Source organism: Melanerpes formicivorus, unplaced genomic scaffold, assembly GCF_026170545.1.
Source record: "Melanerpes formicivorus ecotype bairdi unplaced genomic scaffold, bMelFor1.0.p_v2 SCAF_26, whole genome shotgun sequence".
NCBI lineage: Eukaryota > Metazoa > Chordata > Aves > Piciformes > Picidae > Melanerpes > Melanerpes formicivorus.
In genome coordinates, this window is record NW_027142378.1 from 5,246,334 (window position 1) to 5,265,325 (window position 18,992).

General features: G+C 65.6%; 1 protein-coding gene across 1 annotated transcript in view; it reads right to left on the bottom strand.

Annotated features, from left to right (window-relative positions):
- LOC137448828 (tetra-peptide repeat homeobox protein 1-like) overlaps nucleotides 1–4,474 on the bottom strand; it is a 5,055-nt gene extending 581 nt beyond the window's left edge. Inside the window, exons 1-8 of the mRNA XM_068153726.1 lie at nucleotides 4,417–4,474; nucleotides 4,239–4,298; nucleotides 3,678–3,771; nucleotides 2,389–2,489; nucleotides 2,211–2,270; nucleotides 1,650–1,743; nucleotides 363–556; nucleotides 185–244 (exon numbers count right to left, since the gene is read on the bottom strand). Coding sequence (XP_068009827.1) covers nucleotides 185–244; nucleotides 363–556; nucleotides 1,650–1,743; nucleotides 2,211–2,270; nucleotides 2,389–2,489; nucleotides 3,678–3,771; nucleotides 4,239–4,298; nucleotides 4,417–4,474 — 721 coding nt within the window. The remainder of the gene's footprint in view (nucleotides 1–184; nucleotides 245–362; nucleotides 557–1,649; nucleotides 1,744–2,210; nucleotides 2,271–2,388; nucleotides 2,490–3,677; nucleotides 3,772–4,238; nucleotides 4,299–4,416) is intronic.
- Nucleotides 4,475–18,992: the final 14,518 nt, after the last annotated feature.

Sequence of the window (18,992 nt, forward strand, 5' to 3'; positions counted from 1 at the left end):
GTGCCAGCTGCTGCTGAGGAAGGAGGACAGAGTTAGGCCTCGGCAGAGCCAACTCCTCCCCGCCCAACGGAAAGAGGGATCCTTACAGCCCCGCAGGCAGCTCCCCAAGGGCGCCGCCCGGCCAGCTCCCCGCCCGCGGACACCCCGTAGCCCTACAAAGTCTTCCCGCTTCGGCTCGACTCACCCAAGAGGCACACGGCAGACTTCCGGTCAGGACTGGAGGCAGGCACCCTGGGCAATGGAGCTGGGCATGCAAAGCAGCGGCCAGAGCGGCTGCACGACCCTGCTTACAGGGGGCTGGAACCGCTGCTGGCACGGCAAAGCGCCCGGGATGCCAGGGCACTGACCGGGCCCTGACTTACAGGGCGGCCCTGGTCCCAAAAGGCCCGCGGAGGCTCCTTCGCTCCGCTTCAGGGGCATCTCGACCCACACCCCACTAACTGGGGGGGGCACCCCACACAGGCTGCCAGCTGAGCGCAAAGGCACTCGGACCACAACCCCGCTTACGGGGCGGGGTCGACACCCAGGAGTTGGGAGCGTGGCCTGGCCCCTGCAGCTGCAGGAAGTCAACAACTCAGCAGCCAGGGCAGTGGAGCATCACGGCCTAAAGGCCGGGGGGCTGCGGCCCCGACCCCGAAGACGGGGCGGGGAGGGGGAACACGCTAAGCTAAGCCCCACACGTTTCCTGGCCCCGAGCCTCTGAAAGGCCAGGGCCAGATCTACCCCCCCTGATTACAGGGGGGGTCCCTCCTTGAACCTCCCGCCGGGCACCGGCAACACGCTTCCCTGCCTACAGGGCAGTCGCTCTCGGCCCGGCACTCCCAAAAAGCCCCACTGAGAGCCAACAGGCTCTGGCCTGCGCCCCACTTACGGGCCGGCCCTCCTGGCTGCAGCACAACACCATCTCTTCAGGAGCCCGGGGACTGACCTCAGCCCTCTAAGGGCCACGCAAGGTTGGTTCCTGTCAGCTGCCTAAAGCAGCCTCCCCTGCCCTGCTTACAGGGATCTTTGGGCGGCTGCTGGGGACAGAAGGGGACGGGAGGGGCCGGAAGGGGACGGAGGGCTCCACAACTCTTCACGCAGGCCCCCAGTACGGGGCTGCTAAGCTGACGGGCTGCCAAGAGAACAGGCTGCCATGGAGGCAGAGGCCCAGGCCCTGAACTACAGGCGGGTCACCTTGCCGCAACACGACTATAAGCGGCTTCGCTGTGTCCGTTGACTATAAGGGAGGGGCAAGCCGAGCTCCCCACCCCGCTCGAGGCACCCAAGGAGGCTGCCCGGCAACTGCCCAGAGCCCCTCTTTCCCCCCTGGGAAGCCTAAGCTAAGCTAAGCTACGCCACACTGCAGCCTTGTCAAAGGGACCTAAAGGACAAGCAGACTCAGGCGCACAGAGTCAAGGGGGGGGCCACACACACAGCCCTTCCCAGGAGAGGGAGCAAGCTCTGGGCAGCCACTGGTGGGGCAGACATCCTTACCCCGAGCGGGAGAGCAGAGGGTCAGACTTGGTCCCTCCAGGGGATGCATGGAGGCAGAGGGACCTCGGGATGCCAAGGGGCAAACGTTGTGACACTCCCCGAGTACAGGGGGTCACGCTGGCCACGCCGCCAGCAACCTACCGGGGCTGTTTAAAGGGCCCTCCCCTGCTTACAGGGGGGGCTGGGGTCCAGGGAGCTCCGGTTCCCCCACAGGGCTGGAGACGCTGGCACGCACCCTCCTTACAGGGTTGCCAGGCTCCGGGCAGCCTAAAGGAGCAAGGTGGCAAAAGGCCAAAAACAGCACAAGCAAAGGACCAAGCCCTGCTTACAGGGAGGTCGCCCAGCGCAATGGGCACCCTAACGGTGCTGGCAAAGATCTTGTGTTACCACAGCCAAATTCGGAGGGAAGTCTCATTGCCCAGGGCGCCTTTCCCCCGTGTCCTGTTCTTCAGCCCAACGCTGCTCTTCTTCTCGTCGCCTCTTGCCGCGCCGCACCTTGCCCCGCCGCACCTTGCCTCGCCGCTCTACACGTGGGCCTCCTCTTCCTTCTGTGCCAGCTGCTGCTGAGGAAGGAGGACAGAGTTAGGCCTCGGCAGAGCCAACTCCTCCCCGCCCAACGGAAAGAGGGATCCTTACAGCCCCGCAGGCAGCTCCCCAAGGGCGCCGCCCGGCCAGCTCCCCGCCCGCGGACACCCCGTAGCCCTACAAAGTCTTCCCGCTTCGGCTCGACTCACCCAAGAGGCACACGGCAGACTTCCGGTCAGGACTGGAGGCAGGCACCCTGGGCAATGGAGCTGGGCATGCAAAGCAGCGGCCAGAGCGGCTGCACGACCCTGCTTACAGGGGGCTGGAACCGCTGCTGGCACGGCAAAGCGCCCGGGATGCCAGGGCACTGACCGGGCCCTGACTTACAGGGCGGCCCTGGTCCCAAAAGGCCCGCGGAGGCTCCTTCGCTCCGCTTCAGGGGCATCTCGACCCACACCCCACTAACTGGGGGGGGCACCCCACACAGGCTGCCAGCAGAGCGCAAAGGCACTCGGACCACAACCCCGCTTACGGGGCGGGGTCGACACCCAGGGAGTTGAGAGCGTGGCCTGGCCCCTGCAGCTGCAGGAAGTCAACAACTCAGAAGCCAGGGCAGTGGAGCATCACGGCCTAAAGGCCGGGGGGCTGCGGCCCCGACCCCGAAGACGGGGCGGGGAGGGGGAACACGCTAAGCTAAGCCCCACACGTTTCCTGGCCCCGAGCCTCTGAAAGGCCAGGGCCAGATCTACCCCCCCTGATTACAGGGGGGGGTCCCTCCTTGAACCTCCCGCCGGGCACCGGCAACACGCTTCCCTGCCTACAGGGCAGTCGCTCTCGGCCCGGCACTCCCAAAAAGCCCCACTGAGAGCCAACAGGCTCTGGCCTGCGCCCCACTTACGGGCCGGCCCTCCTGGCTGCAGCACAACACCATCTCTTCAGGAGCCCGGGGACTGACCTCAGCCCTCTAAGGGCCACGCAAGGTTGGTTCCTGTCAGCTGCCTAAAGCAGCCTCCCCTGCCCTGCTTACAGGGATCTTTGGGCGGCTGCTGGGGACAGAAGGGGACGGGAGGGGCCGGAAGGGGACGGAGGGCTCCACAACTCTTCACGCAGGCCCCCAGTACGGGGCTGCTAAGCTGACGGGCTGCCAAGAGAACAGGCTGCCATGGAGGCAGAGGCCCAGGCCCTGAACTACAGGCGGGTCACCTTGCCGCAGCACGACTATAAGCGGCTTCGCTGTGTCCGTTGACTATAAGGGAGGGGCAAGCCGAGCTCCCCACCCCGCTCGAAGCACCCAAGGAGGCTGCCCGGCAACTGCCCAGAGCCCCTCTTTCCCCCCTGGGAAGCCTAAGCTAAGCTAAGCTACGCCACACTGCAGCCTTGTCAAAGGGACCTAAAGGACAAGCAGACTCAGGCGCACAGAGTCAAGGGGGGGGCCACACACACAGCCCTTCCCAGGAGAGGGAGCAAGCTCTGGGCAGCCACTGGTGGGGCAGACATCCTTACCCCGAGCGGGAGAGCAGAGGGTCAGACTTGGTCCCTCCAGGGGATGCATGGAGGCAGAGGGACCTCGGGATGCCAAGGGGCAAACGTTGTGACACTCCCCGAGTACAGGGGGTCACGCTGGCCACGCCGCCAGCAACCTACCGGGGCTGTTTAAAGGGCCCTCCCCTGCTTACAGGGGGGGCTGGGGTCCAGGGAGCTCCGGTTCCCCCACAGGGCTGGAGACGCTGGCACGCACCCTCCTTACAGGGTTGCCAGGCTCCGGGCAGCCTAAAGGAGCAAGGTGGCAAAAGGCCAAAAACAGCACAAGCAAAGGACCAAGCCCTGCTTACAGGGAGGTCGCCCAGCGCAATGGGCACCCTAACGGTGCTGGCAAAGATCTTGTGTTACCACAGCCAAATTCGGAGGGAAGTCTCATTGCCCAGGGCGCCTTTCCCCCGTGTCCTGTTCTTCAGCCCAACGCTGCTCTTCTTCTCGTCGCCTCTTGCCGCGCCGCACCTTGCCCCGCCGCACCTTGCCTCGCCGCTCTACACGTGGGCCTCCTCTTCCTTCTGTGCCAGCTGCTGCTGAGGAAGGAGGACAGAGTTAGGCCTCGGCAGAGCCAACTCCTCCCCGCCCAACGGAAAGAGGGATCCTTACAGCCCCGCAGGCAGCTCCCCAAGGGCGCCGCCCGGCCAGCTCCCCGCCCGCGGACACCCCGTAGCCCTACAAAGTCTTCCCGCTTCGGCTCGACTCACCCAAGAGGCACACGGCAGACTTCCGGTCAGGACTGGAGGCAGGCACCCTGGGCAATGGAGCTGGGCATGCAAAGCAGCGGCCAGAGCGGCTGCACGACCCTGCTTACAGGGGGCTGGAACCGCTGCTGGCACGGCAAAGCGCCCGGGATGCCAGGGCACTGACCGGGCCCTGACTTACAGGGCGGCCCTGGTCCCAAAAGGCCCGCGGAGGCTCCTTCGCTCCGCTTCAGGGGCATCTCGACCCACACCCCACTAACTGGGGGGGGCACCCCACACAGGCTGCCAGCTGAGCGCAAAGGCACTCGGACCACAACCCCGCTTACGGGGCGGGGTCGACACCCAGGGAGTTGAGAGCGTGGCCTGGCCCCTGCAGCTGCAGGAAGTCAACAACTCAGCAGCCAGGGCAGTGGAGCATCACGGCCTAAAGGCCGGGGGGCTGCGGCCCCGACCCCGAAGACGGGGCGGGGAGGGGGAACACGCTAAGCTAAGCCCCACACGTTTCCTGGCCCCGAGCCTCTGAAAGGCCAGGGCCAGATCTACCCCCCCTGATTACAGGGGGGGTCCCTCCTTGAACCTCCCGCCGGGCACCGGCAACACGCTTCCCTGCCTACAGGGCAGTCGCTCTCGGCCCGGCACTCCCAAAAAGCCCCACTGAGAGCCAACAGGCTCTGGCCTGCGCCCCACTTACGGGCCGGCCCTCCTGGCTGCAGCACAACGCCATCTCTTCAGGAGCCCGGGGACTGACCTCAGCCCTCTAAGGGCCACGCAAGGTTGGTTCCTGTCAGCTGCCTAAAGCAGCCTCCCCTGCCCTGCTTACAGGGATCTTTGGGCGGCTGCTGGGGACAGAAGGGGACGGGAGGGGCCGGAAGGGGACGGAGGGCTCCACGACTCTTTACGCAGGCCCCCAGTACCGGGCTGCTAAGCTGACGGGCTGCCAAGAGAACAGGCTGCCATGGAGGCAGAGGCCCAGGCCCTGAACTACAGGCGGGTCACCTTGCCGCAGCACGACTATAAGCGGCTTCGCTGTGTCCGTTGACTATAAGGGAGGGGCAAGCCGAGCTCCCCACCCCGCTCGAAGCACCCAAGGAGGCTGCCCGGCAACTGCCCAGAGCCCCTCTTTCCCCCCTGGGAAGCCTAAGCTAAGCTAAGCTACGCCACACTGCAGCCTTGTCAAAGGGACCTAAAGGACAAGCAGACTCAGGCGCACAGAGTCAAGGGGGGGGGGCCACACACACAGCCCTTCCCAGGAGAGGGAGCAAGCTCTGGGCAGCCACTGGTGGGGCAGACATCCTTACCCCGAGCGGGAGAGCAGAGGGTCAGACTTGGTCCCTCCAGGGGATGCATGGAGGCAGAGGGACCTCGGGATGCCAAGGGGCAAACGTTGTGACACTCCCCGAGTACAGGGGGTCACGCTGGCCACGCCGCCAGCAACCTACCGGGGCTGTTTAAAGGGCCCTCCCCTGCTTACAGGGGGGGCTGGGGTCCAGGGAGCTCCGGTTCCCCCACAGGGCTGGAGACGCTGGCACGCACCCTCCTTACAGGGTTGCCAGGCTCCGGGCAGCCTAAAGGAGCAAGGTGGCAAAAGGCCAAAAACAGCACAAGCAAAGGACCAAGCCCTGCTTACAGGGAGGTCGCCCAGCGCAATGGGCACCCTAACGGTGCTGGCAAAGATCTTGTGTTACCACAGCCAAATTCGGAGGGAAGTCTCATTGCCCAGGGCGCCTTTCCCCCGTGTCCTGTTCTTCAGCCCAACGCTGCTCTTCTTCTCGTCGCCTCTTGCCGCGCCGCACCTTGCCCCGCCGCACCTTGCCTCGCCGCTCTACACGTGGGCCTCCTCTTCCTTCTGTGCCAGCTGCTGCTGAGGAAGGAGGACAGAGTTAGGCCTCGGCAGAGCCAACTCCTCCCCGCCCAACGGAAAGAGGGATCCTTACAGCCCCGCAGGCAGCTCCCCAAGGGCGCCGCCCGGCCAGCTCCCCGCCCGCGGACACCCCGTAGCCCTACAAAGTCTTCCCGCTTCGGCTCGACTCACCCAAGAGGCACACGGCAGACTTCCGGTCAGGACTGGAGGCAGGCACCCTGGGCAATGGAGCTGGGCATGCAAAGCAGCGGCCAGAGCGGCTGCACGACCCTGCTTACAGGGGGCTGGAACCGCTGCTGGCACGGCAAAGCGCCCGGGATGCCAGGGCACTGACCGGGCCCTGACTTACAGGGCGGCCCTGGTCCCAAAAGGCCCGCGGAGGCTCCTTCGCTCCGCTTCAGGGGCATCTCGACCCACACCCCACTAACTGGGGGGGGCACCCCACACAGGCTGCCAGCTGAGCGCAAAGGCACTCGGACCACAACCCCGCTTACGGGGCGGGGTCGACACCCAGGGAGTTGGGAGCGTGGCCTGGCCCCTGCAGCTGCAGGAAGTCAACAACTCAGCAGCCAGGGCAGTGGAGCATCACGGCCTAAAGGCCGGGGGGCTGCGGCCCCGACCCCGAAGACGGGGCGGGGAGGGGGAACACGCTAAGCTAAGCCCCACACGTTTCCTGGCCCCGAGCCTCTGAAAGGCCAGGGCCAGATCTACCCCCCCTGATTACAGGGGGGGTCCCTCCTTGAACCTCCCGCCGGGCACCGGCAACACGCTTCCCTGCCTACAGGGCAGTCGCTCTCGGCCCGGCACTCCCAAAAAGCCCCACTGAGAGCCAACAGGCTCTGGCCTGCGCCCCACTTACGGGCCGGCCCTCCTGGCTGCAGCACAACACCATCTCTTCAGGAGCCCGGGGACTGACCTCAGCCCTCTAAGGGCCACGCAAGGTTGGTTCCTGTCAGCTGCCTAAAGCAGCCTCCCCTGCCCTGCTTACAGGGATCTTTGGGCGGCTGCTGGGGACAGAAGGGGACGGGAGGGGCCGGAAGGGGACGGAGGGCTCCACAACTCTTCACGCAGGCCCCCAGTACGGGGCTGCTAAGCTGACGGGCTGCCAAGAGAACAGGCTGCCATGGAGGCAGAGGCCCAGGCCCTGAACTACAGGCGGGTCACCTTGCCGCAACACGACTATAAGCGGCTTCGCTGTGTCCGTTGACTATAAGGGAGGGGCAAGCCGAGCTCCCCACCCCGCTCGAGGCACCCAAGGAGGCTGCCCGGCAACTGCCCAGAGCCCCTCTTTCCCCCCTGGGAAGCCTAAGCTAAGCTAAGCTACGCCACACTGCAGCCTTGTCAAAGGGACCTAAAGGACAAGCAGACTCAGGCGCACAGAGTCAAGGGGGGGGCCACACACACAGCCCTTCCCAGGAGAGGGAGCAAGCTCTGGGCAGCCACTGGTGGGGCAGACATCCTTACCCCGAGCGGGAGAGCAGAGGGTCAGACTTGGTCCCTCCAGGGGATGCATGGAGGCAGAGGGACCTCGGGATGCCAAGGGGCAAACGTTGTGACACTCCCCGAGTACAGGGGGTCACGCTGGCCACGCCGCCAGCAACCTACCGGGGCTGTTTAAAGGGCCCTCCCCTGCTTACAGGGGGGGCTGGGGTCCAGGGAGCTCCGGTTCCCCCACAGGGCTGGAGACGCTGGCACGCACCCTCCTTACAGGGTTGCCAGGCTCCGGGCAGCCTAAAGGAGCAAGGTGGCAAAAGGCCAAAAACAGCACAAGCAAAGGACCAAGCCCTGCTTACAGGGAGGTCGCCCAGCGCAATGGGCACCCTAACGGTGCTGGCAAAGATCTTGTGTTACCACAGCCAAATTCGGAGGGAAGTCTCATTGCCCAGGGCGCCTTTCCCCCGTGTCCTGTTCTTCAGCCCAACGCTGCTCTTCTTCTCGTCGCCTCTTGCCGCGCCGCACCTTGCCCCGCCGCACCTTGCCTCGCCGCTCTACACGTGGGCCTCCTCTTCCTTCTGTGCCAGCTGCTGCTGAGGAAGGAGGACAGAGTTAGGCCTCGGCAGAGCCAACTCCTCCCCGCCCAACGGAAAGAGGGATCCTTACAGCCCCGCAGGCAGCTCCCCAAGGGCGCCGCCCGGCCAGCTCCCCGCCCGCGGACACCCCGTAGCCCTACAAAGTCTTCCCGCTTCGGCTCGACTCACCCAAGAGGCACACGGCAGACTTCCGGTCAGGACTGGAGGCAGGCACCCTGGGCAATGGAGCTGGGCATGCAAAGCAGCGGCCAGAGCGGCTGCACGACCCTGCTTACAGGGGGCTGGAACCGCTGCTGGCACGGCAAAGCGCCCGGGATGCCAGGGCACTGACCGGGCCCTGACTTACAGGGCGGCCCTGGTCCCAAAAGGCCCGCGGAGGCTCCTTCGCTCCGCTTCAGGGGCATCTCGACCCACACCCCACTAACTGGGGGGGGCACCCCACACAGGCTGCCAGCTGAGCGCAAAGGCACTCGGACCACAACCCCGCTTACGGGGCGGGGTCGACACCCAGGGAGTTGGGAGCGTGGCCTGGCCCCTGCAGCTGCAGGAAGTCAACAACTCAGCAGCCAGGGCAGTGGAGCATCACGGCCTAAAGGCCGGGGGGCTGCGGCCCCGACCCCGAAGACGGGGCGGGGAGGGGGAACACGCTAAGCTAAGCCCCACACGTTTCCTGGCCCCGAGCCTCTGAAAGGCCAGGGCCAGATCTACCCCCCCTGATTACAGGGGGGGTCCCTCCTTGAACCTCCCGCCGGGCACCGGCAACACGCTTCCCTGCCTACAGGGCAGTCGCTCTCGGCCCGGCACTCCCAAAAAGCCCCACTGAGAGCCAACAGGCTCTGGCCTGCGCCCCACTTACGGGCCGGCCCTCCTGGCTGCAGCACAACACCATCTCTTCAGGAGCCCGGGGACTGACCTCAGCCCTCTAAGGGCCACGCAAGGTTGGTTCCTGTCAGCTGCCTAAAGCAGCCTCCCCTGCCCTGCTTACAGGGATCTTTGGGCGGCTGCTGGGGACAGAAGGGGACGGGAGGGGCCGGAAGGGGACGGAGGGCTCCACAACTCTTCACGCAGGCCCCCAGTACGGGGCTGCTAAGCTGACGGGCTGCCAAGAGAACAGGCTGCCATGGAGGCAGAGGCCCAGGCCCTGAACTACAGGCGGGTCACCTTGCCGCAACACGACTATAAGCGGCTTCGCTGTGTCCGTTGACTATAAGGGAGGGGCAAGCCGAGCTCCCCACCCCGCTCGAGGCACCCAAGGAGGCTGCCCGGCAACTGCCCAGAGCCCCTCTTTCCCCCCTGGGAAGCCTAAGCTAAGCTAAGCTACGCCACACTGCAGCCTTGTCAAAGGGACCTAAAGGACAAGCAGACTCAGGCGCACAGAGTCAAGGGGGGGGCCACACACACAGCCCTTCCCAGGAGAGGGAGCAAGCTCTGGGCAGCCACTGGTGGGGCAGACATCCTTACCCCGAGCGGGAGAGCAGAGGGTCAGACTTGGTCCCTCCAGGGGATGCATGGAGGCAGAGGGACCTCGGGATGCCAAGGGGCAAACGTTGTGACACTCCCCGAGTACAGGGGGTCACGCTGGCCACGCCGCCAGCAACCTACCGGGGCTGTTTAAAGGGCCCTCCCCTGCTTACAGGGGGGGCTGGGGTCCAGGGAGCTCCGGTTCCCCCACAGGGCTGGAGACGCTGGCACGCACCCTCCTTACAGGGTTGCCAGGCTCCGGGCAGCCTAAAGGAGCAAGGTGGCAAAAGGCCAAAAACAGCACAAGCAAAGGACCAAGCCCTGCTTACAGGGAGGTCGCCCAGCGCAATGGGCACCCTAACGGTGCTGGCAAAGATCTTGTGTTACCACAGCCAAATTCGGAGGGAAGTCTCATTGCCCAGGGCGCCTTTCCCCCGTGTCCTGTTCTTCAGCCCAACGCTGCTCTTCTTCTCGTCGCCTCTTGCCGCGCCGCACCTTGCCCCGCCGCACCTTGCCTCGCCGCTCTACACGTGGGCCTCCTCTTCCTTCTGTGCCAGCTGCTGCTGAGGAAGGAGGACAGAGTTAGGCCTCGGCAGAGCCAACTCCTCCCCGCCCAACGGAAAGAGGGATCCTTACAGCCCCGCAGGCAGCTCCCCAAGGGCGCCGCCCGGCCAGCTCCCCGCCCGCGGACACCCCGTAGCCCTACAAAGTCTTCCCGCTTCGGCTCGACTCACCCAAGAGGCACACGGCAGACTTCCGGTCAGGACTGGAGGCAGGCACCCTGGGCAATGGAGCTGGGCATGCAAAGCAGCGGCCAGAGCGGCTGCACGACCCTGCTTACAGGGGGCTGGAACCGCTGCTGGCACGGCAAAGCGCCCGGGATGCCAGGGCACTGACCGGGCCCTGACTTACAGGGCGGCCCTGGTCCCAAAAGGCCCGCGGAGGCTCCTTCGCTCCGCTTCAGGGGCATCTCGACCCACACCCCACTAACTGGGGGGGGCACCCCACACAGGCTGCCAGCAGAGCGCAAAGGCACTCGGACCACAACCCCGCTTACGGGGCGGGGTCGACACCCAGGGAGTTGAGAGCGTGGCCTGGCCCCTGCAGCTGCAGGAAGTCAACAACTCAGAAGCCAGGGCAGTGGAGCATCACGGCCTAAAGGCCGGGGGGCTGCGGCCCCGACCCCGAAGACGGGGCGGGGAGGGGGAACACGCTAAGCTAAGCCCCACACGTTTCCTGGCCCCGAGCCTCTGAAAGGCCAGGGCCAGATCTACCCCCCCTGATTACAGGGGGGGGTCCCTCCTTGAACCTCCCGCCGGGCACCGGCAACACGCTTCCCTGCCTACAGGGCAGTCGCTCTCGGCCCGGCACTCCCAAAAAGCCCCACTGAGAGCCAACAGGCTCTGGCCTGCGCCCCACTTACGGGCCGGCCCTCCTGGCTGCAGCACAACACCATCTCTTCAGGAGCCCGGGGACTGACCTCAGCCCTCTAAGGGCCACGCAAGGTTGGTTCCTGTCAGCTGCCTAAAGCAGCCTCCCCTGCCCTGCTTACAGGGATCTTTGGGCGGCTGCTGGGGACAGAAGGGGACGGGAGGGGCCGGAAGGGGACGGAGGGCTCCACAACTCTTCACGCAGGCCCCCAGTACGGGGCTGCTAAGCTGACGGGCTGCCAAGAGAACAGGCTGCCATGGAGGCAGAGGCCCAGGCCCTGAACTACAGGCGGGTCACCTTGCCGCAGCACGACTATAAGCGGCTTCGCTGTGTCCGTTGACTATAAGGGAGGGGCAAGCCGAGCTCCCCACCCCGCTCGAAGCACCCAAGGAGGCTGCCCGGCAACTGCCCAGAGCCCCTCTTTCCCCCCTGGGAAGCCTAAGCTAAGCTAAGCTACGCCACACTGCAGCCTTGTCAAAGGGACCTAAAGGACAAGCAGACTCAGGCGCACAGAGTCAAGGGGGGGGCCACACACACAGCCCTTCCCAGGAGAGGGAGCAAGCTCTGGGCAGCCACTGGTGGGGCAGACATCCTTACCCCGAGCGGGAGAGCAGAGGGTCAGACTTGGTCCCTCCAGGGGATGCATGGAGGCAGAGGGACCTCGGGATGCCAAGGGGCAAACGTTGTGACACTCCCCGAGTACAGGGGGTCACGCTGGCCACGCCGCCAGCAACCTACCGGGGCTGTTTAAAGGGCCCTCCCCTGCTTACAGGGGGGGCTGGGGTCCAGGGAGCTCCGGTTCCCCCACAGGGCTGGAGACGCTGGCACGCACCCTCCTTACAGGGTTGCCAGGCTCCGGGCAGCCTAAAGGAGCAAGGTGGCAAAAGGCCAAAAACAGCACAAGCAAAGGACCAAGCCCTGCTTACAGGGAGGTCGCCCAGCGCAATGGGCACCCTAACGGTGCTGGCAAAGATCTTGTGTTACCACAGCCAAATTCGGAGGGAAGTCTCATTGCCCAGGGCGCCTTTCCCCCGTGTCCTGTTCTTCAGCCCAACGCTGCTCTTCTTCTCGTCGCCTCTTGCCGCGCCGCACCTTGCCCCGCCGCACCTTGCCTCGCCGCTCTACACGTGGGCCTCCTCTTCCTTCTGTGCCAGCTGCTGCTGAGGAAGGAGGACAGAGTTAGGCCTCGGCAGAGCCAACTCCTCCCCGCCCAACGGAAAGAGGGATCCTTACAGCCCCGCAGGCAGCTCCCCAAGGGCGCCGCCCGGCCAGCTCCCCGCCCGCGGACACCCCGTAGCCCTACAAAGTCTTCCCGCTTCGGCTCGACTCACCCAAGAGGCACACGGCAGACTTCCGGTCAGGACTGGAGGCAGGCACCCTGGGCAATGGAGCTGGGCATGCAAAGCAGCGGCCAGAGCGGCTGCACGACCCTGCTTACAGGGGGCTGGAACCGCTGCTGGCACGGCAAAGCGCCCGGGATGCCAGGGCACTGACCGGGCCCTGACTTACAGGGCGGCCCTGGTCCCAAAAGGCCCGCGAAGGCTCCTTCGCTCCGCTTCAGGGGCATCTCGACCCACACCCCACTAACTGGGGGGGGCACCCCACACAGGCTGCCAGCTGAGCGCAAAGGCACTCGGACCACAACCCCGCTTACGGGGCGGGGTCGACACCCAGGGAGTTGGGAGCGTGGCCTGGCCCCTGCAGCTGCAGGAAGTCAACAACTCAGCAGCCAGGGCAGTGGAGCATCACGGCCTAAAGGCCGGGGGGCTGCGGCCCCGACCCCGAAGACGGGGCGGGGAGGGGGAACACGCTAAGCTAAGCCCCACACGTTTCCTGGCCCCGAGCCTCTGAAAGGCCAGGGCCAGATCTACCCCCCCTGATTACAGGGGGGGTCCCTCCTTGAACCTCCCGCCGGGCACCGGCAACACGCTTCCCTGCCTACAGGGCAGTCGCTCTCGGCCCGGCACTCCCAAAAAGCCCCACTGAGAGCCAACAGGCTCTGGCCTGCGCCCCACTTACAGGCCGGCCCTCCTGGCTGCAGCACAACACCATCTCTTCAGGAGCCCGGGGACTGACCTCAGCCCTCTAAGGGCCACGCAAGGTTGGTTCCTGTCAGCTGCCTAAAGCAGCCTCCCCTGCCCTGCTTACAGGGATCTTTGGGCGGCTGCTGGGGACAGAAGGGGACGGGAGGGGCCGGAAGGGGACGGAGGGCTCCACAACTCTTCACGCAGGCCCCCAGTACGGGGCTGCTAAGCTGACGGGCTGCCAAGAGAACAGGCTGCCATGGAGGCAGAGGCCCAGGCCCTGAACTACAGGCGGGTCACCTTGCCGCAGCACGACTATAAGCGGCTTCGCTGTGTCCGTTGACTATAAGGGAGGGGCAAGCCGAGCTCCCCACCCCCGCTCGAAGCACCCAAGGAGGCTGCCCGGCAACTGCCCAGAGCCCCTCTTTCCCCCCTGGGAAGCCTAAGCTAAGCTAAGCTACGCCACACTGCAGCCTTGTCAAAGGGACCTAAAGGACAAGCAGACTCAGGCGCACAGAGTCAAGGGGGGGGCCACACACACAGCCCTTCCCAGGAGAGGGAGCAAGCTCTGGGCAGCCACTGGTGGGGCAGACATCCTTACCCCGAGCGGGAGAGCAGAGGGTCAGACTTGGTCCCTCCAGGGGATGCATGGAGGCAGAGGGACCTCGGGATGCCAAGGGGCAAACGTTGTGACACTCCCCGAGTACAGGGGGTCACGCTGGCCACGCCGCCAGCAACCTACCGGGGCTGTTTAAAGGGCCCTCCCCTGCTTACAGGGGGGGCTGGGGTCCAGGGAGCTCCGGTTCCCCCACAGGGCTGGAGACGCTGGCACGCACCCTCCTTACAGGGTTGCCAGGCTCCGGGCAGCCTAAAGGAGCAAGGTGGCAAAAGGCCAAAAACAGCACAAGCAAAGGACCAAGCCCTGCTTACAGGGAGGTCGCCCAGCGCAATGGGCACCCTAACGGTGCTGGCAAAGATCTTGTGTTACCACAGCCAAATTCGGAGGGAAGTCTCATTGCCCAGGGCGCCTTTCCCCCGTGTCCTGTTCTTCAGCCCAACGCTGCTCTTCTTCTCGTCGCCTCTTGCCGCGCCGCACCTTGCCCCGCCGCACCTTGCCTCGCCGCTCTACACGTGGGCCTCCTCTTCCTTCTGTGCCAGCTGCTGCTGAGGAAGGAGGACAGAGTTAGGCCTCGGCAGAGCCAACTCCTCCCCGCCCAACGGAAAGAGGGATCCTTACAGCCCCGCAGGCAGCTCCCCAAGGGCGCCGCCCGGCCAGCTCCCCGCCCGCGGACACCCCGTAGCCCTACAAAGTCTTCCCGCTTCGGCTCGACTCACCCAAGAGGCACACGGCAGACTTCCGGTCAGGACTGGAGGCAGGCACCCTGGGCAATGGAGCTGGGCATGCAAAGCAGCGGCCAGAGCGGCTGCACGACCCTGCTTACAGGGGGCTGGAACCGCTGCTGGCACGGCAAAGCGCCCGGGATGCCAGGGCACTGACCGGGCCCTGACTTACAGGGCGGCCCTGGTCCCAAAAGGCCCGCGAAGGCTCCTTCGCTCCGCTTCAGGGGCATCTCGACCCACACCCCACTAACTGGGGGGGGCACCCCACACAGGCTGCCAGCTGAGCGCAAAGGCACTCGGACCACAACCCCGCTTACGGGGCGGGGTCGACACCCAGGGAGTTGGGAGCGTGGCCTGGCCCCTGCAGCTGCAGGAAGTCAACAACTCAGCAGCCAGGGCAGTGGAGCATCACGGCCTAAAGGCCGGGGGGCTGCGGCCCCGACCCCGAAGACGGGGCGGGGAGGGGGAACACGCTAAGCTAAGCCCCACACGTTTCCTGGCCCCGAGCCTCTGAAAGGCCAGGGCCAGATCTACCCCCCCTGATTACAGGGGGGGTCCCTCCTTGAACCTCCCGCCGGGCACCGGCAACACGCTTCCCTGCCTACAGGGCAGTCGCTCTCGGCCCGGCACTCCCAAAAAGCCCCACTGAGAGCCAACAGGCTCTGGCCTGCGCCCCACTTACGGGCCGGCCCTCCTGGCTGCAGCACAACACCATCTCTTCAGGAGCCCGGGGACTGACCTCAGCCCTCTAAGGGCCACGCAAGGTTGGTTCCTGTCAGCTGCCTAAAGCAGCCTCCCCTGCCCTGCTTACAGGGATCTTTGGGCGGCTGCTGGGGACAGAAGGGGACGGGAGGGGCCGGAAGGGGACGGAGGGCTCCACAACTCTTTACGCAGGCCCCCAGTACGGGGCTGCTAAGCTGACGGGCTGCCAAGAGAACAGGCTGCCATGGAGGCAGAGGCCCAGGCCCTGAACTACAGGCGGGTCACCTTGCCGCAACACGACTATAAGCGGCTTCGCTGTGTCCGTTGACTATAAGGGAGGGGCAAGCCGAGCTCCCCACCCCGCTCGAAGCACCCAAGGAGGCTGCCCGGCAACTGCCCAGAGCCCCTCTTTCCCCGCTGGGAAGCCTAAGCTAAGCTAAGCTACGCCACACTGCAGCCTTGTCAAAGGGACCTAAAGGACAAGCAGACTCAGGCGCACAGAGTCAAGGGGGGGGCCACACACACAGCCCTTCCCAGGAGAGGGAGCAAGCTCTGGGCAGCCACTGGTGGGGCAGACATCCTTACCCCGAGCGGGAGAGCAGAGGGTCAGACTTGGTCCCTCCAGGGGATGCATGGAGGCAGAGGGACCTCGGGATGCCAAGGGGCAAACGTTGTGACACTCCCCGAGTACAGGGGGTCACGCTGGCCACGCCGCCAGCAACCTACCGGGGCTGTTTAAAGGGCCCTCCCCTGCTTACAGGGGGGGCTGGGGTCCAGGGAGCTCCGGTTCCCCCACAGGGCTGGAGACGCTGGCACGCACCCTCCTTACAGGGTTGCCAGGCTCCGGGCAGCCTAAAGGAGCAAGGTGGCAAAAGGCCAAAAACAGCACAAGCAAAGGACCAAGCCCTGCTTACAGGGAGGTCGCCCAGCGCAATGGGCACCCTAACGGTGCTGGCAAAGATCTTGTGTTACCACAGCCAAATTCGGAGGGAAGTCTCATTGCCCAGGGCGCCTTTCCCCCGTGTCCTGTTCTTCAGCCCAACGCTGCTCTTCTTCTCGTCGCCTCTTGCCGCGCCGCACCTTGCCCCGCCGCACCTTGCCTCGCCGCTCTACACGTGGGCCTCCTCTTCCTTCTGTGCCAGCTGCTGCTGAGGAAGGAGGACAGAGTTAGGCCTCGGCAGAGCCAACTCCTCCCCGCCCAACGGAAAGAGGGATCCTTACAGCCCCGCAGGCAGCTCCCCAAGGGCGCCGCCCGGCCAGCTCCCCGCCCGCGGACACCCCGTAGCCCTACAAAGTCTTCCCGCTTCGGCTCGACTCACCCAAGAGGCACACGGCAGACTTCCGGTCAGGACTGGAGGCAGGCACCCTGGGCAATGGAGCTGGGCATGCAAAGCAGCGGCCAGAGCGGCTGCACGACCCTGCTTACAGGGGGCTGGAACCGCTGCTGGCACGGCAAAGCGCCCGGGATGCCAGGGCACTGACCGGGCCCTGACTTACAGGGCGGCCCTGGTCCCAAAAGGCCCGCGGAGGCTCCTTCGCTCCGCTTCAGGGGCATCTCGACCCACACCCCACTAACTGGGGGGGGCACCCCACACAGGCTGCCAGCAGAGCGCAAAGGCACTCGGACCACAACCCCGCTTACGGGGCGGGGGTCGACACCCAGGGAGTTGAGAGCGTGGCCTGGCCCCTGCAGCTGCAGGAAGTCAACAACTCAGCAGCCAGGGCAGTGGAGCATCACGGCCTAAAGGCCGGGGGGCTGCGGCCCCGACCCCGAAGACGGGGCGGGGAGGGGGAACATGCTAAGCTAAGCCCCACACGTTTCCTGGCCCCGAGCCTCTGAAAGGCCAGGGCCAGATCTACCCCCCCTGATTACAGGGGGGGGTCCCTCCTTGAACCTCCCGCCGGGCACCGGCAACACGCTTCCCTGCCTACAGGGCAGTCGCTCTCGGCCCGGCACTCCCAAAAAGCCCCACTGAGAGCCAACAGGCTCTGGCCTGCGCCCCACTTACGGGCCGGCCCTCCTGGCTGCAGCACAACACCATCTCTTCAGGAGCCCGGGGACTGACCTCAGCCCTCTAAGGGCCACGCAAGGTTGGTTCCTGTCAGCTGCCTAAAGCAGCCTCCCCTGCCCTGCTTACAGGGATCTTTGGGCGGCTGCTGGGGACAGAAGGGGACGGGAGGGGCCGGAAGGGGACGGAGGGCTCCACAACTCTTTACGCAGGCCCCCAGTACGGGGCTGCTAAGCTGACGGGCTGCCAAGAGAACAGGCTGCCATGGAGGCAGAGGCCCAGGCCCTGAACTACAGGCGGGTCACCTTGCCGCAGCACGACTATAAGCGGCTTCGCTGTGTCCGTTGACTATAAGGGAGGGGCAAGCCGAGCTCCCCACCCCGCTCGAAGCACCCAAGGAGGCTGCCCGGCAACTGCCCAGAGCCCCTCTTTCCCCCCTGGGAAGCCTAAGCTAAGCTAAGCTACGCCACACTGCAGCCTTGTCAAAGGGACCTAAAGGACAAGCAGACTCAGGCGCACAGAGTCAAGGGGGGGGGGCCACACACACAGCCCTTCCCAGGAGAGGGAGCAAGCTCTGGGCAGCCACTGGTGGGGCAGACATCCTTACCCCGAGCGGGAGAGCAGAGGGTCAGACTTGGTCCCTCCAGGGGATGCATGGAGGCAGAGGGACCTCGGGATGCCAAGGGGCAAACGTTGTGACACTCCCCGAGTACAGGGGGTCACGCTGGCCACGCCGCCAGCAACCTACCGGGGCTGTTTAAAGGGCCCTCCCCTGCTTACAGGGGGGGCTGGGGTCCAGGGAGCTCCGGTTCCCCCACAGGGCTGGAGACGCTGGCACGCACCCTCCTTACAGGGTTGCCAGGCTCCGGGCAGCCTAAAGGAGCAAGGTGGCAAAAGGCCAAAAACAGCACAAGCAAAGGACCAAGCCCTGCTTACAGGGAGGTCGCCCAGCGCAATGGGCACCCTAACGGTGCTGGCAAAGATCTTGTGTTACCACAGCCAAATTCGGAGGGAAGTCTCATTGCCCAGGGCGCCTTTCCCCCGTGTCCTGTTCTTCAGCCCAACGCTGCTCTTCTTCTCGTCGCCTCTTGCCGCGCCGCACCTTGCCCCGCCGCACCTTGCCTCGCCGCTCTACACGTGGGCCTCCTCTTCCTTCTGTGCCAGCTGCTGCTGAGGAAGGAGGACAGAGTTAGGCCTCGGCAGAGCCAACTCCTCCCCGCCCAACGGAAAGAGGGATCCTTACAGCCCCGCAGGCAGCTCCCCAAGGGCGCCGCCCGGCCAGCTCCCCGCCCGCGGACACCCCGTAGCCCTACAAAGTCTTCCCGCTTCGGCTCGACTCACCCAAGAGGCACACGGCAGACTTCCGGTCAGGACTGGAGGCAGGCACCCTGGGCAATGGAGCTGGGCATGCAAAGCAGCGGCCAGAGCGGCTGCACGACCCTGCTTACAGGGGGCTGGAACCGCTGCTGGCACGGCAAAGCGCCCGGGATGCCAGGGCACTGACCGGGCCCTGACTTACAGGGCGGCCCTGGTCCCAAAAGGCCCGCGGAGGCTCCTTCGCTCCGCTTCAGGGGCATCTCGACCCACACCCCACTAACTGGGGGGGGCACCCCACACAGGCTGCCAGCAGAGCGCAAAGGCACTCGGACCACAACCCCGCTTACGGGGCGGGGTCGACACCCAGGGAGTTGAGAGCGTGGCCTGGCCCCTGCAGCTGCAGGAAGTCAACAACTCAGCAGCCAGGGCAGTGGAGCATCACGGCCTAAAGGCCGGGGGGCTGCGGCCCCGACCCCGAAGACGGGGCGGGGAGGGGGAACATGCTAAGCTAAGCCCCACACGTTTCCTGGCCCCGAGCCTCTGAAAGGCCAGGGCCAGATCTACCCCCCCTGATTACAGGG